Genomic DNA, 22,522 nt, shown 5'->3' with positions numbered 1-22,522 from the left:
GATAGGCTTGAAGTCATAAACAGCGCTGTGCTTCAAGCATTTCGAAGAGCTGCTGGCAAACGCAGGAACGTGCTGTTTGAATGAATGCTTACGAGCCTGCTGCTGCCTACCACAGCTCAGTCAGACTGCTCTATCAAATATCAAATCATAGACTTAATTATAATATAATAAACACACAGAAATACGAGCCTTAGGTTGTTAATATGGTCAAATCCAGAAACTATAATTTCGAAAACAAAACGTTTATTCTTTCAGTGAAATACGGAACCGTTCCGTATTTTATCGAACGGGTGGCAACCCTAAATCTAAATATTGCTGTTACATTGTACAACCTTCAATGCTATGTCATAATCATGTAATATTCTGGCAAATTAATTACGGTCTTTGTTAGGAAGAAATGGTCTTCACACAGTTCGCAACGAGCCAGGCAGCCCAAACTGCTGCATATACCCTGACTCTGCTTGCACTGAATGCAAGAGAAGTGACACAATTTCCCTGGTTAAAATTGCCTGCTAACATGAATTTATTTTAACTAAATATGCAGGTTTAAAAATATATACTTGTGTATTGATTTTAAGAAAGGCATTGATGTTTATCGTTAGGTACATTGGTGCAACGATTGTGCTTTTATCGCAAATGCGCTTTTGTTAAACCCGTTTGGAGAAGTAGGCTGTGATTCGATGAGAAATTAACAGGCACCGCATTGATTATATGCAACGCAGGACACGCTAGTTAAACTAGTAATATCATCAACCATGTGTAGTTAACTAGTGATTATGTTAAGATTGATTATTTTTTATAAGATAAGTTTAATGCTAGCTAGCAACTTACCTTGGCTCCTTGCTGCACTCGCGTAACAGGTGGTCAGCCTGCAACACAGTCTCCTCGTGGATTGAAATGTAATCGGGCCAAAAATGCCGATCACCGATTGTTTTGAAAACATGCCGATTAATCGGTCGGGCTCTAGGGAGATCACACTCGGAGCAGTTACAGATGCGGTCAAATATATTGGTCAAATCAAATAAAAAGTGTGTAGACCTTACTGTGAAATGCTTACGTACAAGCCCTTAACCAACAGTGCAGTTCAAGAATGAGTTAAGAAAATATTTACCAAATAAACTAAAGTAAAAAATAATAAAATGTAACCCAATAAAATAACAATAACGAGGCTATATACAGGGAGTACCGGTACCGAGTCAATGTGCGGGGGTACAGGTCAGTCGAGGTAATTTGTACATGTAGGAAGGGGTGAAGTGACTATGCATAGATAATAAACAGCGAGTAGCAGCAGTGTACAAAACAAATGGATGGGGGGGGAGGGGTGTCAATGTAAATAGTCCAATGGCCATTTGATTAATCGTTCAGCAATCTTATGGCTTAAGGGTAGAAGCTGTTAAAGAGCCTTTTGGTCCTAGACTTGGCGCTCCGGTACCGCTTGCCGTGCGGTAGCAGAGAAAACAGTCTATGAAGTGGGTGACTGGAGTCTTTTACCATTTTTTTAGTTTTCCTCTGACACGCCTAGTATATAGGTCCTGGATAGCAGGAAGCTTGGCCCCAGTGATGTACTGGGCCGTACGCACTACCCTCTGTAATGCCAAGCAGTTGCCATACCAATTGGTGATGCAAACGGTCAGGATGCTCTCAATGGTGCAGCTGTATGACTTTTTCAGGATTTGAGGACCCATGCCAAATAATTTCAGTGTCCTGAGGGTGAAAAGGTGTTGTCATGCCCTCTTTACGACTGTCTGCGTGTGTTTGGGCCATGATAGTTCGTTGGTGATGTGGACACCAAGGAACTTGAAACTCTTGACCCGCTCCACTACAGCCCGTCGATGTTAATGGGGGCCTGTTTGGGCCGCATTTTCCTGTAGTCCACAATCAGCTCGTTTGTCTTGCTCACATTGAGGGAGAGGTTGTTGTCCTGGCACCACACTGCCAGGTCTCTGACCTCCTCCCTATAGGCTGTCTCATTGTTGTCAGTGATTAGGCCTACCAATGGCGTGTCATCTGCAAACTTAATAATAGTGTTGGAGTCGTGTTTGGCCACGCAGTCGTGGGTGAACAGGGAGTACAGGAGGGGACTAAATACACACCCCTGAGGGGCTCCAGTATTGAGAATCAGCGTGGCAGACGTGTTGTTGCCTACCCTTACCACCTGGGGGCGGCCCGTCAGGAAGTCCAGGATCCAGTTGCATAGGGAGGTATTTAGTCCCAGGGTCCTTAGCTTTGTGATGAGCTTTGTGGGCACCATGGTGTTGAACACTGAGCTGTAGTCAGTAAACAGCATTCTCACATAGGTGCTCCTTTTGTACAGGTGGGAAAGGGCAGTGTGGAGTGTGATTGAGATTGCGTCATCTGTGGATCTGTTGGGACGGTATGTGAATTAGAGTGGTCTCGGGTATCCGGGAGGAGGCTGTTGATGTGAGGCATGACCAGCCTTTCAAAGCACTTCATGGCTACCGACATGAGTGCTACAGGGCGGTAATCATTTAGGCAGGTTACCTTCGCTTCCTTGGGCACAAGGACTATGGTGGTCTGCTTGAAACATGTAGGTATTACAAGCTTGGTCAGGGAGAGGTTGAAAATGTCAGTGAAGACACTTGCCATTTGGTCCGCGCATGCTTTGAGTACACGTCCTGGTAATACGTCAGCCCCCAAGGCTTTGTGAATGTTGGCCTGTTTAGTCTTGCTCACATCGCCTACCGTGAGCGTTATCACACAGCTGGTGCTCTCATGCATGCTTCAGTGTTGCTTGCCTCAAAGAGAGCATAAAGGGCATTTAACTTGTCTGATAGGCTCGCGTCACTGGGCAGCTCGCGTCTGGGTTTCCCTTTGTAGTCCGTAATAGTTTTCAAGCCCTGCCACATCCGAAGAGCATCAGACCCGGTGTAGTAGGATTCAATCTTAATCCTGTGTTGATGCTTTGCTAGTTTGATTGTTCGTCTGAGGGCATAGCGAGATTTCTTATAAGCGTCGAGATTAGTGTCCCGCTCCTTGAAAGTGGCAGCTCTAGCCTTTAGCTTGATGCGGATGTTGCATGTAATACATGGCTTCTGGTTGGGATATGTACGTACGGTCACTGTGGGGACGACGTCGTCGATGCACTTATTGATGAAGCCGATGACTGAGGTGGTATACTCCTCAATGCCATTGAATCTCTTGAACATATTCCAGTCTGTGCTTGCAAAACAGTCCTGTAGCGTAGCATCCGCATCATCTAACCACTTTCATATTGAGCAAGTCACTGGTACTTCCTGCTTTAGTTTTTGCTTGTAAGCAGGAATCAGGAGGATAGAATTATGGTCAGATTTGCTAAATGGAGGGTGGGGGAGAGCTTTGTATGCATCTCTGTGTGTGGAGTAAAGGTGGTCTCGAGTTTTTTCCCCTCTGGTTGCACATGTGACATGCTGGTAGAAATTAGGTAAAACAGATGGAAGTTTGCCTGCATTAAAGTCCCCGGTGACTAGGAGCGCCGCTTCTGGATGAGCATTTTGTTGTTTGCTTATGGCCTTATACAGTTGGTTGAGTGCGGTCTTAGTGCCAGCATCGGTTTGTGGTGGTAAATAGATAGCTACGAATAATATAGATGAGATCTCTTTCGGTAGATAGTGTGGTTTACAGCTTGTTATAAGGTACTCTTTGATATTAGACATCACGCACCAGTTCTTATTGACAAATAGACACACACCCCCACTCCTCATCTTACCAGACGTAACTTATCTGTTTTGCCGGTGCATAGAAAATCCCTCCAGCTCTATATTATCCGTGTCGTCGTTCAGCCATGACTCGGTGAAACATAAGATATTACAGTTTTTAATGTCCCGTTGGTAGGATAATCTTGATCGTAGGTCATCGATTTTATTTTCCAATGATTGCACGTTGGCCAATAGAACGGATGGCAGTGGAGGTTTACTCGCTCGCCTACAAATTCTCAGAAGGCAGCCTGACCTCCACCACCTTTTTCTCTGTCTTTTCATCATGCAAATGATGGCGATTTGGGCCTGTTCCCGAAAAAGCAGTATATCATTCGCGTCGGACAAAACTGGTTGAATGGCTATTTTCTTTCTTCTTGTACGCACCTGCAACTTACCACAGGTGAGATCAATTACATAACTCTATGCAGATGCAAAGATTGGTAACAGAATGATGGTTTGTGCTGTTGGTGCCATCATTCTATCAAACTTTGTATCTAATAATCCAAAACACAAGTGTGTAAAGTCACAAGCTTGATGTAATCATTGTGCGCTGGGAATATGGGACCAAATACTAAACTTTTGACTACTTTAATACACTATAAGTTAATCTTGTCCAAATACTCATAACTTCTTCAAATGGGGGGGCTAGATACAGTATATAAAGTGCTCTAATTTCTAAACGGTTAAACAGATATGTAGGAAAATACCCTCAAATAAAAGGTGACATTGTGTACTGTCACCTCATATGAAACAGTTGACATCAAATCCAAAATGCTAGAGTATAGAGCCACATTTAAAATGTTAGCTTCTCTGTCCAAATACATATGTAGGGGAGTGTATACGGGTGATTCTACAGAAGTGGTGCAAATTGCAGTCCCACCCCCCCAAAAAAAATATTTTAAAAAGCAGTTCAGTCTCCAAACTTTTTTACATCATGATTATGTTCTAATTCAACCGAAGGCAATAAAAAAACATATTGTTAAATTAATATAATACAAAGGGGAGTGTACATACTATCTATCCTTCCCCACGGTCGGGTCATCACCTATTGAATTACACACACACACCGGCGTCCTACTTCACGCCACTAGCCAGGGTCAATGCCACTTCTTTGACACACACACACTCGTTTATTCCCCATGTGACCCAAAGCAATTCCCTTCTTTTCTCTGTCCTTTTATCTGGCCTCAGATAGCCGGACTCATTCCTCCTGCTTCTCTCAGACGCATAATACACTATTGGCATTCCCTGCTCCCCTCAAACACACACACACAGACACACACAGACACACACAGACACACACAGCCTTCTGATCCTGTGAGCATGCGGGCTGGCTCTGTTACACTGGTAATTAGACTGTCAATCAAAGCATGAAAGTTTATATGTGTGTGTCTTTGTTTCTCTGTTGTACCAGAAGTCCTCACAAGGATAGTGAAACAAGAAAACTTTGCACAAGTGGGGACATTTCACCGGTCCCCACAAGGAAAAAGGCTATTTTAGGGTTAGGGGTAGGTTTCGTTTTAGGGTTTGGGGTTAAGGTTAATGTTAGGGAAAATAGGATTTTGAGTGGGAATACATTTTTGGATCCCCGAAAGGATAGTGAAACAAATGTGTGTGTGTGTGTGACCTGTATATGTAGTTTGAAGGGAGAACACACTCACACTCAGAGCAGTTACAGATGCGGTCAAATATATTGGCACCCTTGCACTTTAAAATGGAGCAGAATGTTTCTTTTTTTTCCGTTTTCAAAACTGGTTGAATGGCTATTTGTTTTTGTTTTTATCTTGTAGGCACCTGCAACTTACCACAAGTGAGATCAATTACATAACTCGATGCACAAGGACTACATTTCTCCATTTCCACAGAAACACATTTACTTGAACAACAATGCAGATGCAGAGATTGGTAACAGAAAGATGGTTTGTGCCATCATCCTACCAAACTTTGCATCTAATAATCCAAAACACAACCAAAACAAGCTGCACATGCATCCAACAACTGATCACAAGCTTGATGTAGGCATTGTGTGCTGGGAATACGGGACCAAATACTACACATTAATACACTATAAGTACATTTTGTCCAAATACTCATGACTTCTTAAAATGGGGGGGGGGGGGGGGGGGGGGGGGGGGGGTTAGATACAGTGCATTCGGAAAGTATTCAGGCCCCTTGACTTTTTCCACATTTGGTGACGTTAAAGCCTTATTTTAAAATGTATTAAATTGTTTTTGTATGTACTGTGTTAAACCGTGGGGTGTTGGGTTGAGCGTGCAGAGATTGACACAGAGACAGGGCGGCTTTAGTCCTCAAAAACAACTTTACTTAGACAGAAAATAAATATATCAAAGAAATAACTTAGGTTTTGCTCGGTCTTCCTTCTCTCTCTTAACTGGTGTCCGTCTCTCTCCCTTCTCTCCCGCGGTGTGCCATCGTGCTCCTTTTATTTAGCCTCCACGGCTGGTTGGCATGCTCAGGGCTAGGTTTGCATCCCTCCTGGATAGGGCGTCCGCATTGTCGTGCTGGGCCCCAGACCTGTGGATGACAGAGAATCGCTGTAAGGACAGGAACCAGTGGGTGACACGGTCATTCGTGTCCTTACCTCGTGCCATCCACACGAGGGGGGTATGGTCAGTAATCAGGGTGAACTTCCTCCCGAGGAGGTAATACTTGAGGGTGTCGACGGCCCACTTCACGGCGAGGCACTCCTTCTCGACAATTGAGTATTTCTTCTCCGTCGGGAGGAGCTTCCTGCTGACATACATGATGGGGTGCTCCTCACCTTCCTGCTCATGAGACAAAATGGCCCCTACCACGGTGTCAGATGCGTCTGTCTGGACCAGGAGGTTTTTTGAGAAGTCCAGGGTGACGAGTATCGGATGTGAACATAGCGCATCCTTCAGGGCCTGGAACGCCGCCTCTGTGTCCTCCGTCCATCGCACCGTCTGGGGTATTCGTGCCTTTGTTAAATCTGTGAGAAGAGAAGCTATTGCGGCAAAGTTAGGTACAAATCTACTGTAGTAGCCTGCTAACCCCGGGAATTACTTTACCTGCCTTTTGGTTCGGGGGACCGGCCATCCCCTAATGGCAGCAATTTTCTTTTCTTGGGGTTTCACATTTTCCCTCCCGATCTGATATCCCAGGTACTCCACTTCGGCGTAGCCCAGCTTGCACTTGTGGCGGTTCGCGGTCAGACCTGCATTCCTTAGCGCATCAACCACGGCCTGTAACTTACACAGATGTGACTCCCAATTGTCACTGTGCACAATTATGTCATCCAGATAAGCCACTGCGTATTAACTGTGCAGCCACAGGACTCGGTCCATGAGTCGCTGAAATGTCGCTGGTGCCCCGTGGAGCCTGAAAGGCAGAACCCGGTAGTGGTATAGCCCCCCTGGGGTGGAGAAGGCACTCTTCTCCCGGGAGGCCGCTGTCAGTGGCACCTGCCAGTACCCCTTCGTCAGGTCCAAGGTGCTGACGTATCTCGCCATCCCCAAGTAGTCGATCAGTTCGTCCACCCGGGGCATGGGGTAGGCATCAAACTTATTGACCTCGTTCAGGCCCCAGAAGTCATTACAGAAGCGGACAATTCCGTCCGGTTTCGGAACCAGCACTATGGGGCTAGACCACTCACTGTGTGACTCCTCCAGTACCCCCATTTCAATTTTTTGTCACTTCCCGCTGGACCGCCACCCTCCGGGCTTCTTGTATCCGGTATGGCCGTTTACGCACTTTTTCTCCCGGAAGGGTGTGGATCTGATGTTCCACGAGGTCCGTGCGCCCCGGCACCTCGGAGAACACGGCCGTATTCAGCTGGACCAACTCTCTGAGCTCCTGTGGTTGGGTCGGGCTGAGATCTTCCCCCATTGCCACTTCGATCAAGGGCGGGCCCTGCTGTGGCCGGGTCCACGTTACGCACAGCACCTCGCGTGCGTTCCATTTCTTCAGTAAATTCACATGGTAAAGCTGGAGGGGTTTTCTCCGCCCCGGTTGGCGGACCTTATAGTTGACGTCGCCTACCCGCTCAACGATGTCGTAGGGCCCATGCCACGTAGCCAGGAATTTACTCTCCGTGGTAGGGATCAGCAACAAGACCTTCTCACCGGGTTGGAACTCTTGTGGTTGGGCCCCCCAGTTTTAGACACGCTCCTGGGCACGTTGCATCTGGGCCATGTGCTCTCTCACCACTGGCCAAATCGCCGTCATCCTCTCCCTCATCTCCTCCACATGTTCTACTACGCTGCGAAGGGGGATTGGCTGCTCTTCCCAGACCTCCTTGGCTAGGTCCAGCAGCCCGCGGGGCCGATGGCCATACAGGAGCTCAAAGGGGGAGAACCCCATGGATGCTTGGTGTACCTCGCGCACTGAAAACATCAGTTGGGGTAGCAGCTGGTCCCAGTTCCTCCCGTCTCTCTCAATGACCTTTTTCAGCATCTGTTTCATAGTCTTATTGAAGCGTTCCACCAGCCCGTAGGTTTGTGGATGGTACACACTGGTCCTCACATGTTTGATTCATAACAGATTGCAGACATCCTTCATCACACGAAACATGAACGCAGTGCCCTGGTCCATCAGAATTTCCCGTGGAATACCCACCCGGCTAAATAAATGGAAGAGCTCCCATGCGATACCTTTTGCTGCCACCGTGCGTAGCGGGATTGTAGAGCTCATGGGATACCACAGTACACACAATACCCCATAATGACAAAGCAAAAACCGGTTTTTCAAAATTTTTGCAAAAATCACATTTACATAAGTATTCAGACTCTTTACTCAGTACTTTATCAAATCACTTTTGGCATTGATTACAGCCTCGGGTCTTCTTGGGTATGATGCTGCAAGCTTGGCACAGCTGTACAGTCGTGGACAAAAGTTTCGAGAATGACACAAATATTATTTTCCACAAAGTTTGCTGCTTCAGTGTCTTTAGATATTTTAGTCAGATGTTACTATGGAATACTGAAGTATAATTACAAGCATTTCATAAGTGTCAAAGGGTTTTATTGACAATTACATTAAGTTGATGCAAAGAGTAAATATTTGCAGTGTTGACCCTTCTTTTTCAAGTCCTCAGCAATCGGCCCTGGCATGCTGTCAATTAACTTCTGGGCCACATCCTGATTGATGGCAGCCCATTCTTGCATAATCAATGCTTGGAGTTTGTCAGAATTTGTGGGGTTTTGTTTGTCCACAAGTTCTCAATGGGACTAAGGTCTGTGGAGTTTCCTGACCATGGATATCTATGTTATCAACATATCTATGTTTTGTTCCCCGACTTTTGCCTTATGGCAAGGTGCTCCATCATGCTGGAAAAGGCATTGTTCGTCACCAAACTGTTCCTGGATGGTTGGGAGAAGTTGCTCTCGGAGGATGTGTTGGTACCATTCTTTATTCATGGCTGTGTTCTTAGCTAAAATTGTGAGTGAGCCCACTCCCTTGACTGACAAGCAACCCCACACATGAATGGTCTCAGGATGCTTTACTGTTGGCATGACACAGGACTGATGGTAGAGCACACCTTGTCTTCTCCGGACAAGCTTTTTTCCGGATTCCCCAAACAATCGGAAAGGGGATTCATCAGAGAAAATGACTTCATCCCAGTCCTCAGCAGTCCAATCGCTGTACCTTTTACAGAATATCAGTCTGTCCCTGATGTTTTTCCTGGAGAGAAGTGGCTTCTTTGCTCCCCTTCTTGACACCAGGCCATCCTCCAAAAGTCTTCGCCTCACTGTGCGTGCAGATGCACTCACACCTGCCTGCTGCCATTCCTGAGCAAGCTCTGTACTGGTGGCGCCCCGATCCCGCAGCTGGATCAACTTTAGGAGATGGTCCTGGCGCTTGATGGACTTTCTTGTGCACCCTGAAGCCTTCTTCACAACAATTGAACCACTCTCCTTGAAGTTCTTGATGATCCGATAAATGGTTGATTTAGGTGCAATCTTACTGGCAGCAATATCCTTGCCTGTGAAGCCCTTTTTGTGCAAAGCAATGATGACGGCACGTGTTTCCTTGCAGTCAACCATGGTTGACAGAGGAAGAACAATGATTCCAAGCACCACCCTCCTTTTGAAGCTTCCAGTCTGTTATTCGAACTCAATCAGCATGACAGAGTGATCTCCAGCCTTGTCCTCGTCAAGAATCACACCTGTGTTAACGAGAGAATCACTGACATGATGTCAACTGGTCCTTTTGTGGCTGGGTTGAAATGCATTGGAAATGTTTTTTTGAGATTCAGTTAATTTGCATGCAATGAGGGACTTTGCAATTAATTCCATTTCATCTGATCACGCTTCATAACATTCTGGAGTATATGCATTTTGCCATCATACAAACTGAGGCAGCAGACTGTGAAAATTTATATTTGTGTCATTCTCAAAACTTTTGGCCACGACTGTATTTGGAGAGTTTCTCCCATTCTTCTCTGCAGATCCTCTCAAGCTCCAGAGATGTTTAATCGGGTTCAAGTCCGGGCTCTGGCTGGGCCACTCAAAGACATTCAGAGACTTTTCCCGAAGCCACACCTGCGTTGTATTGGCTGTGTGCTTAGGGTTGTTGTCCTGTTGAAGGTGAACCTTCGCCCCATTCTGAGGTCTTGAGCGCTCTGGAGCAGGTTTTCATCAAGGATCTCTCGGGACTTTGCTCCGTTCACCTTTCTCTCAATCCTGACTCGTCTCCCAGTCCCTGCCGCTGAAAAACATTTCTACAGCATAATGCTGCCATTATGCTGGGGGGGGGGGGGGGGGGGGGTTAGATACAGTGCATTCGGAAAGTATTCAGGCCCCTTGACTTTTTCCACATTTGGTGACGTTAAAGCCTTATTTTAAAATGTATTAAATTGTTTTTGTATGTACTGTGTTAAACCGTGGGGTGTTGGGTTGAGCGTGCAGAGATTGACACAGAGACAGGGCGGCTTTAGTCCTCAAAAACAACTTTACTTAGACAGAAAATAAATATATCAAAGAAATAACTTAGGTTTTGCTCGGTCTTCCTTCTCTCTCTTAACTGGTGTCCGTCTCTCTCCCTTCTCTCCCGCGGTGTGCCATCGTGCTCCTTTTATTTAGCCTCCACGGCTGGTTGGCATGCTCAGGGCTAGGTTTGCATCCCTCCTGGATAGGGCGTCCGCATTGTCGTGCTGGGCCCCAGACCTGTGGATGACAGAGAATCGCTGTAAGGACAGGAACCAGTGGGTGACACGGTCATTCGTGTCCTTACCTCGTGCCATCCACACGAGGGGGGTATGGTCAGTAATCAGGGTGAACTTCCTCCCGAGGAGGTAATACTTGAGGGTGTCGACGGCCCACTTCACGGCGAGGCACTCCTTCTCGACAATTGAGTATTTCTTCTCCGTCGGGAGGAGCTTCCTGCTGACATACATGATGGGGTGCTCCTCACCTTCCTGCTCATGAGACAAAATGGCCCCTACCACGGTGTCAGATGCGTCTGTCTGGACCAGGAGGTTTTTTGAGAAGTCCAGGGTGACGAGTATCGGATGTGAACATAGCGCATCCTTCAGGGCCTGGAACGCCGCCTCTGTGTCCTCCGTCCATCGCACCGTCTGGGGTATTCGTGCCTTTGTTAAATCTGTGAGAAGAGAAGCTATTGCGGCAAAGTTAGGTACAAATCTACTGTAGTAGCCTGCTAACCCCGGGAATTACTTTACCTGCCTTTTGGTTCGGGGGACCGGCCATCCCCTAATGGCAGCAATTTTCTTTTCTTGGGGTTTCACATTTCCCCTCCCGATCTGATATCCCAGGTACTCCACTTCGGCGTAGCCCAGCTTGCACTTGTGGCGGTTCGCGGTCAGACCTGCATTCCTTAGCGCATCAACCACGGCCTGTAACTTACACAGATGTGACTCCCAATTGTCACTGTGCACAATTATGTCATCCAGATAAGCCACTGCGTATTAACTGTGCAGCCACAGGACTCGGTCCATGAGTCGCTGAAATGTCGCTGGTGCCCCGTGGAGCCTGAAAGGCAGAACCCGGTAGTGGTATAGCCCCCCTGGGGTGGAGAAGGCACTCTTCTCCCGGGAGGCCGCTGTCAGTGGCACCTGCCAGTACCCCTTCGTCAGGTCCAAGGTGCTGACGTATCTCGCCATCCCCAAGTAGTCGATCAGTTCGTCCACCCGGGGCATGGGGTAGGCATCAAACTTATTGACCTCGTTCAGGCCCCAGAAGTCATTACAGAAGCGGACAATTCCGTCCGGTTTCGGAACCAGCACTATGGGGCTAGACCACTCACTGTGTGACTCCTCCAGTACCCCCATTTCAATTTTTTGTCACTTCCCGCTGGACCGCCACCCTCCGGGCTTCTTGTATCCGGTATGGCCGTTTACGCACTTTTTCTCCCGGAAGGGTGTGGATCTGATGTTCCACGAGGTCCGTGCGCCCCGGCACCTCGGAGAACACGGCCGTATTCAGCTGGACCAACTCTCTGAGCTCCTGTGGTTGGGTCGGGCTGAGATCTTCCCCCATTGCCACTTCGATCAAGGGCGGGCCCTGCTGTGGCCGGGTCCACGTTACGCACAGCACCTCGCGTGCGTTCCATTTCTTCAGTAAATTCACATGGTAAAGCTGGAGGGGTTTTCTCCGCCCCGGTTGGCGGACCTTATAGTTGACGTCGCCTACCCGCTCAACGATGTCGTAGGGCCCATGCCACGTAGCCAGGAATTTACTCTCCGTGGTAGGGATCAGCAACAAGACCTTCTCACCGGGTTGGAACTCTTGTGGTTGGGCCCCCCAGTTTTAGACACGCTCCTGGGCACGTTGCATCTGGGCCATGTGCTCTCTCACCACTGGCCAAATCGCCGTCATCCTCTCCCTCATCTCCTCCACATGTTCTACTACGCTGCGAAGGGGGATTGGCTGCTCTTCCCAGACCTCCTTGGCTAGGTCCAGCAGCCCGCGGGGCCGATGGCCATACAGGAGCTCAAAGGGGGAGAACCCCATGGATGCTTGGTGTACCTCGCGCACTGAAAACATCAGTTGGGGTAGCAGCTGGTCCCAGTTCCTCCCGTCTCTCTCAATGACCTTTTTCAGCATCTGTTTCATAGTCTTATTGAAGCGTTCCACCAGCCCGTAGGTTTGTGGATGGTACACACTGGTCCTCACATGTTTGATTCATAACAGATTGCAGACATCCTTCATCACACGAAACATGAACGCAGTGCCCTGGTCCATCAGAATTTCCCGTGGAATACCCACCCGGCTAAATAAATGGAAGAGCTCCCATGCGATACCTTTTGCTGCCACCGTGCGTAGCGGGATTGTAGAGCTCATGGGATACCACAGTACACACAATACCCCATAATGACAAAGCAAAAACCGGTTTTTCAAAATTTTTGCAAAAATCACATTTACATAAGTATTCAGACTCTTTACTCAGTACTTTATCAAATCACTTTTGGCATTGATTACAGCCTCGGGTCTTCTTGGGTATGATGCTGCAAGCTTGGCACAGCTGTACAGTCGTGGACAAAAGTTTCGAGAATGACACAAATATTATTTTCCACAAAGTTTGCTGCTTCAGTGTCTTTAGATATTTTTGTCAGATGTTACTATGGAATACTGAAGTATAATTACAAGCATTTCATAAGTGTCAAAGGGTTTTATTGACAATTACATTAAGTTGATGCAAAGAGTAAATATTTGCAGTGTTGACCCTTCTTTTTCAAGTCCTCAGCAATCGGCCCTGGCATGCTGTCAATTAACTTCTGGGCCACATCCTGATTGATGGCAGCCCATTCTTGCATAATCAATGCTTGGAGTTTGTCAGAATTTGTGGGGTTTTGTTTGTCCACAAGTTCTCAATGGGACTAAGGTCTGTGGAGTTTCCTGACCATGGATATCTATGTTATCAACATATCTATGTTTTGTTCCCCGACTTTTGCCTTATGGCAAGGTGCTCCATCATGCTGGAAAAGGCATTGTTCGTCACCAAACTGTTCCTGGATGGTTGGGAGAAGTTGCTCTCGGAGGATGTGTTGGTACCATTCTTTATTCATGGCTGTGTTCTTAGCTAAAATTGTGAGTGAGCCCACTCCCTTGACTGACAAGCAACCCCACACATGAATGGTCTCAGGATGCTTTACTGTTGGCATGACACAGGACTGATGGTAGAGCACACCTTGTCTTCTCCGGACAAGCTTTTTTCCGGATTCCCCAAACAATCGGAAAGGGGATTCATCAGAGAAAATGACTTCATCCCAGTCCTCAGCAGTCCAATCGCTGTACCTTTTACAGAATATCAGTCTGTCCCTGATGTTTTTCCTGGAGAGAAGTGGCTTCTTTGCTCCCCTTCTTGACACCAGGCCATCCTCCAAAAGTCTTCGCCTCACTGTGCGTGCAGATGCACTCACACCTGCCTGCTGCCATTCCTGAGCAAGCTCTGTACTGGTGGCGCCCCGATCCCGCAGCTGGATCAACTTTAGGAGATGGTCCTGGCGCTTGATGGACTTTCTTGTGCACCCTGAAGCCTTCTTCACAACAATTGAACCACTCTCCTTGAAGTTCTTGATGATCCGATAAATGGTTGATTTAGGTGCAATCTTACTGGCAGCAATATCCTTGCCTGTGAAGCCCTTTTTGTGCAAAGCAATGATGACGGCACGTGTTTCCTTGCAGTCAACCATGGTTGACAGAGGAAGAACAATGATTCCAAGCACCACCCTCCTTTTGAAGCTTCCAGTCTGTTATTCGAACTCAATCAGCATGACAGAGTGATCTCCAGCCTTGTCCTCGTCAAGAATCACACCTGTGTTAACGAGAGAATCACTGACATGATGTCAACTGGTCCTTTTGTGGCTGGGTTGAAATGCATTGGAAATGTTTTTTTGAGATTCAGTTAATTTGCATGCAATGAGGGACTTTGCAATTAATTCCATTTCATCTGATCACGCTTCATAACATTCTGGAGTATATGCATTTTGCCATCATACAAACTGAGGCAGCAGACTGTGAAAATTTATATTTGTGTCATTCTCAAAACTTTTGGCCACGACTGTATTTGGAGAGTTTCTCCCATTCTTCTCTGCAGATCCTCTCAAGCTCCAGAGATGTTTAATCGGGTTCAAGTCCGGGCTCTGGCTGGGCCACTCAAAGACATTCAGAGACTTTTCCCGAAGCCACACCTGCGTTGTATTGGCTGTGTGCTTAGGGTTGTTGTCCTGTTGAAGGTGAACCTTCGCCCCATTCTGAGGTCTTGAGCGCTCTGGAGCAGGTTTTCATCAAGGATCTCTCGGGACTTTGCTCCGTTCACCTTTCTCTCAATCCTGACTCGTCTCCCAGTCCCTGCCGCTGAAAAACATTTCTACAGCATAATGCTGCCATTATGCTGGGGGGGGGGGGGGGGGGGGTTAGATACAGTGCATTCGGAAAGTATTCAGGCCCCTTGACTTTTTCCACATTTGGTGACGTTAAAGCCTTATTTTAAAATGTATTAAATTGTTTTTGTATGTACTGTGTTAAACCGTGGGGTGTTGGGTTGAGCGTGCAGAGATTGACACAGAGACAGGGCGGCTTTAGTCCTCAAAAACAACTTTACTTAGACAGAAAATAAATATATCAAAGAAATAACTTAGGTTTTGCTCGGTCTTCCTTCTCTCTCTTAACTGGTGTCCGTCTCTCTCCCTTCTCTCCCGCGGTGTGCCATCGTGCTCCTTTTATTTAGCCTCCACGGCTGGTTGGCATGCTCAGGGCTAGGTTTGCATCCCTCCTGGATAGGGCGTCCGCATTGTCGTGCTGGGCCCCAGACCTGTGGATGACAGAGAATCGCTGTAAGGACAGGAACCAGTGGGTGACACGGTCATTCGTGTCCTTACCTCGTGCCATCCACACGAGGGGGGTATGGTCAGTAATCAGGGTGAACTTCCTCCCGAGGAGGTAATACTTGAGGGTGTCGACGGCCCACTTCACGGCGAGGCACTCCTTCTCGACAATTGAGTATTTCTTCTCCGTCGGGAGGAGCTTCCTGCTGACATACATGATGGGGTGCTCCTCACCTTCCTGCTCATGAGACAAAATGGCCCCTACCACGGTGTCAGATGCGTCTGTCTGGACCAGGAGGTTTTTTGAGAAGTCCAGGGTGACGAGTATCGGATGTGAACATAGCGCATCCTTCAGGGCCTGGAACGCCGCCTCTGTGTCCTCCGTCCATCGCACCGTCTGGGGTATTCGTGCCTTTGTTAAATCTGTGAGAAGAGAAGCTATTGCGGCAAAGTTAGGTACAAATCTACTGTAGTAGCCTGCTAACCCCGGGAATTACTTTACCTGCCTTTTGGTTCGGGGGACCGGCCATCCCCTAATGGCAGCAATTTTCTTTTCTTGGGGTTTCACATTTCCCCTCCCGATCTGATATCCCAGGTACTCCACTTCGGCGTAGCCCAGCTTGCACTTGTGGCGGTTCGCGGTCAGACCTGCATTCCTTAGCGCATCAACCACGGCCTGTAACTTACACAGATGTGACTCCCAATTGTCACTGTGCACAATTATGTCATCCAGATAAGCCACTGCGTATTAACTGTGCAGCCACAGGACTCGGTCCATGAGTCGCTGAAATGTCGCTGGTGCCCCGTGGAGCCTGAAAGGCAGAACCCGGTAGTGGTATAGCCCCCCTGGGGTGGAGAAGGCACTCTTCTCCCGGGAGGCCGCTGTCAGTGGCACCTGCCAGTACCCCTTCGTCAGGTCCAAGGTGCTGACGTATCTCGCCATCCCCAAGTAGTCGATCAGTTCGTCCACCCGGGGCATGGGGTAGGCATCAAACTTATTGACCTCGTTCAGGCCCCAGAAGTCATTACAGAAGCGGACAATTCCGTCCGGTTTCGGAACCAGCACTATGGGGCTAGACCACTCACTGTGTGACTCCTCCAGTACCCCCATTTCAATTTTTTGTCACTTCCCGCTGGACCGCCACCCTCCGGGCTTCTTGTATCCGGTATGGCCGTTTACGCACTTTTTCTCCCGGAAGGGTGTGGATCTGATGTTCCACGAGGTCCGTGCGCCCCGGCACCTCGGAGAACACGGCCGTATTCAGCTGGACCAACTCTCTGAGCTCCTGTGGTTGGGTCGGGCTGAGATCTTCCCCCATTGCCACTTCGATCAAGGGCGGGCCCTGCTGTGGCCGGGTCCACGTTACGCACAGCACCTCGCGTGCGTTCCATTTCTTCAGTAAATTCACATGGTAAAGCTGGAGGGGTTTTCTCCGCCCCGGTTGGCGGACCTTATAGTTGACGTCGCCTACCCGCTCAACGATGTCGTAGGGCCCATGCCACGTAGCCAGGAATTTACTCTCCGTGGTAGGGATCAGCAACAAGACCTTCTCACCGGGTTGGAACTCTTGTGGTTGGGCCCCCCAGTTTTAGACACGCTCCTGGGCACGTTGCATCTGGGCCATGTGCTCTCTCACCACTGGCCAAATCGCCGTCATCCTCTCCCTCATCTCCTCCACATGTTCTACTACGCTGCGAAGGGGGATTGGCTGCTCTTCCCAGACCTCCTTGGCTAGGTCCAGCAGCCCGCGGGGCCGATGGCCATACAGGAGCTCAAAGGGGGAGAACCCCATGGATGCTTGGTGTACCTCGCGCACTGAAAACATCAGTTGGGGTAGCAGCTGGTCCCAGTTCCTCCCGTCTCTCTCAATGACCTTTTTCAGCATCTGTTTCATAGTCTTATTGAAGCGTTCCACCAGCCCGTAGGTTTGTGGATGGTACACACTGGTCCTCACATGTTTGATTCATAACAGATTGCAGACATCCTTCATCACACGAAACATGAACGCAGTGCCCTGGTCCATCAGAATTTCCCGTGGAATACCCACCCGGCTAAATAAATGGAAGAGCTCCCATGCGATACCTTTTGCTGCCACCGTGCGTAGCGGGATTGTAGAGCTCATGGGATACCACAGTACACACAATACCCCATAATGACAAAGCAAAAACCGGTTTTTCAAAATTTTTGCAAAAATCACATTTACATAAGTATTCAGACTCTTTACTCAGTACTTTATCAAATCACTTTTGGCATTGATTACAGCCTCGGGTCTTCTTGGGTATGATGCTGCAAGCTTGGCACAGCTGTACAGTCGTGGACAAAAGTTTCGAGAATGACACAAATATTATTTTCCACAAAGTTTGCTGCTTCAGTGTCTTTAGATATTTTTGTCAGATGTTACTATGGAATACTGAAGTATAATTACAAGCATTTCATAAGTGTCAAAGGGTTTTATTGACAATTACATTAAGTTGATGCAAAGAGTAAATATTTGCAGTGTTGACCCTTCTTTTTCAAGTCCTCAGCAATCGGCCCTGGCATGCTGTCAATTAACTTCTGGGCCACATCCTGATTGATGGCAGCCCATTCTTGCATAATCAATGCTTGGAGTTTGTCAGAATTTGTGGGGTTTTGTTTGTCCACAAGTTCTCAATGGGACTAAGGTCTGTGGAGTTTCCTGACCATGGATATCTATGTTATCAACATATCTATGTTTTGTTCCCCGACTTTTGCCTTATGGCAAGGTGCTCCATCATGCTGGAAAAGGCATTGTTCGTCACCAAACTGTTCCTGGATGGTTGGGAGAAGTTGCTCTCGGAGGATGTGTTGGTACCATTCTTTATTCATGGCTGTGTTCTTAGCTAAAATTGTGAGTGAGCCCACTCCCTTGACTGACAAGCAACCCCACACATGAATGGTCTCAGGATGCTTTACTGTTGGCATGACACAGGACTGATGGTAGAGCACACCTTGTCTTCTCCGGACAAGCTTTTTTCCGGATTCCCCAAACAATCGGAAAGGGGATTCATCAGAGAAAATGACTTCATCCCAGTCCTCAGCAGTCCAATCGCTGTACCTTTTACAGAATATCAGTCTGTCCCTGATGTTTTTCCTGGAGAGAAGTGGCTTCTTTGCTCCCCTTCTTGACACCAGGCCATCCTCCAAAAGTCTTCGCCTCACTGTGCGTGCAGATGCACTCACACCTGCCTGCTGCCATTCCTGAGCAAGCTCTGTACTGGTGGCGCCCCGATCCCGCAGCTGGATCAACTTTAGGAGATGGTCCTGGCGCTTGATGGACTTTCTTGTGCACCCTGAAGCCTTCTTCACAACAATTGAACCACTCTCCTTGAAGTTCTTGATGATCCGATAAATGGTTGATTTAGGTGCAATCTTACTGGCAGCAATATCCTTGCCTGTGAAGCCCTTTTTGTGCAAAGCAATGATGACGGCACGTGTTTCCTTGCAGTCAACCATGGTTGACAGAGGAAGAACAATGATTCCAAGCACCACCCTCCTTTTGAAGCTTCCAGTCTGTTATTCGAACTCAATCAGCATGACAGAGTGATCTCCAGCCTTGTCCTCGTCAAGAATCACACCTGTGTTAACGAGAGAATCACTGACATGATGTCAACTGGTCCTTTTGTGGCTGGGTTGAAATGCATTGGAAATGTTTTTTTGAGATTCAGTTAATTTGCATGCAATGAGGGACTTTGCAATTAATTCCATTTCATCTGATCACGCTTCATAACATTCTGGAGTATATGCATTTTGCCATCATACAAACTGAGGCAGCAGACTGTGAAAATTTATATTTGTGTCATTCTCAAAACTTTTGGCCACGACTGTATTTGGAGAGTTTCTCCCATTCTTCTCTGCAGATCCTCTCAAGCTCCAGAGATGTTTAATCGGGTTCAAGTCCGGGCTCTGGCTGGGCCACTCAAAGACATTCAGAGACTTTTCCCGAAGCCACACCTGCGTTGTATTGGCTGTGTGCTTAGGGTTGTTGTCCTGTTGAAGGTGAACCTTCGCCCCATTCTGAGGTCTTGAGCGCTCTGGAGCAGGTTTTCATCAAGGATCTCTCGGGACTTTGCTCCGTTCACCTTTCTCTCAATCCTGACTCGTCTCCCAGTCCCTGCCGCTGAAAAACATTTCTACAGCATAATGCTGCCACCACCATGCTTCACCATAGGGATGGTGCCAGGTTTCCTCCAGACTTAACGCTTGGCATTCAGGCCAAAGAGTTCAATCTTGGTTTCTTCAGACCAGAGAATCTTGTTTCTCATGGTCTGAGAGTCCTTTATGTGCCTTTTGGCAAACCCTAGGCGGGCTGTCATGTGCCTTTTACTGAGGAGTGGCTTCCGTCTGGTCATTCTACCATAAAGGACTGATTGGTGGAGTGCTGCAGAGATGATCGTCCTTCCTCTCCACAGAGGAACTCTAGAGCTCTGTCAGCGTGACCATTGAGTTCTTCGTTACCTCCCTGACCAAGGCCCATCTCCCCCGGTTGCTTAGTTTAGCTATGTGGCCAGCTCTAGGAAGAGTCTTGGTGTTTCCAAACTTCTTCCATTTAAGAATGATGGAGGCCACTGTGTTCATGGGGGCCTTCAATGCTGCAGAAATGTTTTTGTACCCTTCCTCAGAACTGTGCCTTGACACAATCCTGTCTCGGAGCTCTACGGACAATTCCTTCAACCTCATGCCTTGGTTTTTGCTCTGACATGCACTGTCAACCAACTGTGGGACCTTATATAGGCAGGTGTGTGCCTTTCCAAATCTTGTCCAATCAATGGAATTTATTACAGGATTACTCCAATCGTTGTAGAAACATCTCAAGGGTGATCAATGGAAACAGGATGCACCTGAGCTCAATAGTCTCATAGCAAAGGGTCTGAATACTTAAAAAAAAATATATAATCTAAACCTGTTTTCGCTTAGTCATTATGGGGTATTGTGTGCAGATTTTTTTATCTAATACATTTTAGAATAAGGCTGTACCGTAACAAAATGTGGAAAAAAATCAAGCGGTCTCAATACTTACCGAATGCACTGTATATGAAGTGCTTTCACTTCTAAACGTAAAAACAGATATGTATGAAACTATCCTAAAATAAAAGGTTACATTTTGTACTGTTGCCTCATATAAAACATTTGATCTCAAACAAGAGGCTATTTTTGACTTTGAAGTGAAAAATCGGAATTTCAGAATTTCAGTTTAGATGTTTTAGATGTGCAGTTGTAAATCAAACAAATACATTTGTGAACACAGAAATAGTGAATTGTGCAAGGGTGCCAATATATTTGACTCCATCTGTACTGTGTTAGTCCACTCATTGGCCTTCTCCTATGATTTATTCACATTTAATCGTATGAATCACTCCGTGTATTCCAATGCTTGTTGTTGTTATTTCTCTCTAATGCTAACACAGTATACACAGTCATTCATTCTCAGACTGTGAGTAACTCTGTGTTGGTCTCAGCTGCAATTGGTTTCAATACACTGTGTCGTTTTACTGCACTAAGGTAATGGGGAGATGTATTGGTGTGGTGAAGCAGTAAGACGGTGAGTTGTGGTAGATATTAAGCTATGCACCATGTACCAGTGTTGTGCCTCGCAGCTGACGCACAGTCCCTGTCTCACACACATTAACCTGTCGTCTGTCTGCTCTGCATGCTCTTTCTGATCTCCTCTCGTTCTCGTGTTCATTTTCTCTCATGCTTTCCCTCTCTCCTACCTCTCTCTCCCCTTGCCTCTCTCTCTTTCGTCCCCTTTCTCTCACACCTCTCTCTCACATCTTCTCTCCCGGCTTCTCCCCTCCTCGCTCACGTCCTTCTCTCCCTCTCTCTCGCTCTCTGTCTCTATTGCGTTGCCATCTGTTCTTGATTAATGGGAGCGGTAATTGAAGCATCTTGTTCATCCAGCGCGCATCCTCTGTGCACACACTCCTTGTTCCAGGTCTGGTATGAATCTGATGGACCGCGGCAACAGTCTGCTTCTACCTGAACTGTCCCTCCAGCAGGTGGGCCTGTGGGGTAGAGGGGATATAGCTATTTCACATAGGGAAGTAGGGGTTCATGGGGTTCTGGGGGAGCTGCCAGACATGCTAATAGACTTACTGACAGATCGGAGGGGGAGGGGGGAGGGAGGAGGGATCCAGACTCTACCTGCTGTCAGAAAGAGTCTGTCTGATTTTGTGAATTTGGTACGTTATAGTATTGGTGGGGAGCTTCGAAGTATAGACTGATGCATTCTCACACACACACACACAGTCAGTAGCAGTAGTCCTGCAGTGCTAATTGTTTCCTGTTTTCCTCTCAACAGTATTATTATAAAATCTTGTTAAAAATACACATTATTTTATTAGTTATTTAATTCCTTTCTTTTTATGCATACAAAAATAGTTGAATACATGTACAATCTATTTTACCAAATGAGAGCTCAAAATGACAGGATGACTAGCTGTTGAATGTCCAGTATATCTAATATTTCCCTCCTTTTTCCCCTAACTTCTCCTCCCTCTTCCCCTCTAACTTCTCCTTCCCCTCTCTTCCCCTCTAACTTCTCCTTCTTCTTCCCCTCTCTTTCCCTCTAACTTATTCTCCCTCTTCCCCTCTCTTTCTCCCTCCATCAGGCATACTTCCGTCAGGGTGTGGCCCTGCAGTACCTTGGTCGCCATGCCGACGCCCTGGCAGCGTTTGCCTCTGGTCTGGCGCAGGACCCCAAGAGTCTCCAACTACTGGTGGGCATGGTTGAGGCTGCCATGAAGTCCCCACTACGAGGTGCGATGTGTGTCTTTGCATGTTTGTGTTTACGCGTGAGTGTGAATGTGGATTTGTGTGTGTTTTACTCAGGGTTATAATATGTGCTTTCAGCTAAGATATAGTGTAATTAAAGCTGCTTCTTGAGACATCATACTGAGTCAGACGGCTTCACTTATATTAGTGAGTGAAACACAGACACACACAGCATGGGTGTTTAAGAAACTGAGTAAGATGGAGGAGCTTCAATCAAACTGAATTATCATTCCTTTAGTAGTCATCATCCCTTCATTTGCCCACAAT

General features: G+C 47.3%; 1 protein-coding gene across 3 annotated transcripts in view; it reads left to right on the top strand.

Moving 5' to 3' along the window:
• LOC129818732 (tetratricopeptide repeat protein 28-like) overlaps window positions 1-22,522 on the top strand; it is a 114,754-nt gene that overhangs the window by 39,563 nt on the left and 52,669 nt on the right. For all 3 annotated transcript variants that reach the window (XM_055874905.1, XM_055874907.1, XM_055874908.1), the window contains one exon: window positions 22,093-22,240. In XM_055874905.1, the coding sequence (XP_055730880.1) occupies window positions 22,093-22,240 (148 nt within the window). The remainder of the gene's footprint in view (window positions 1-22,092; window positions 22,241-22,522) is intronic.

The sequence above is a fragment of the Salvelinus fontinalis genome, chromosome 21 (assembly GCF_029448725.1).
Source record: "Salvelinus fontinalis isolate EN_2023a chromosome 21, ASM2944872v1, whole genome shotgun sequence".
NCBI classification, from domain to species: Eukaryota; Metazoa; Chordata; class Actinopteri; order Salmoniformes; family Salmonidae; genus Salvelinus; species Salvelinus fontinalis.
Note: the sequence above shows the minus strand (reverse complement) of the source record. Positions and strands in the feature narration are given on the sequence as shown.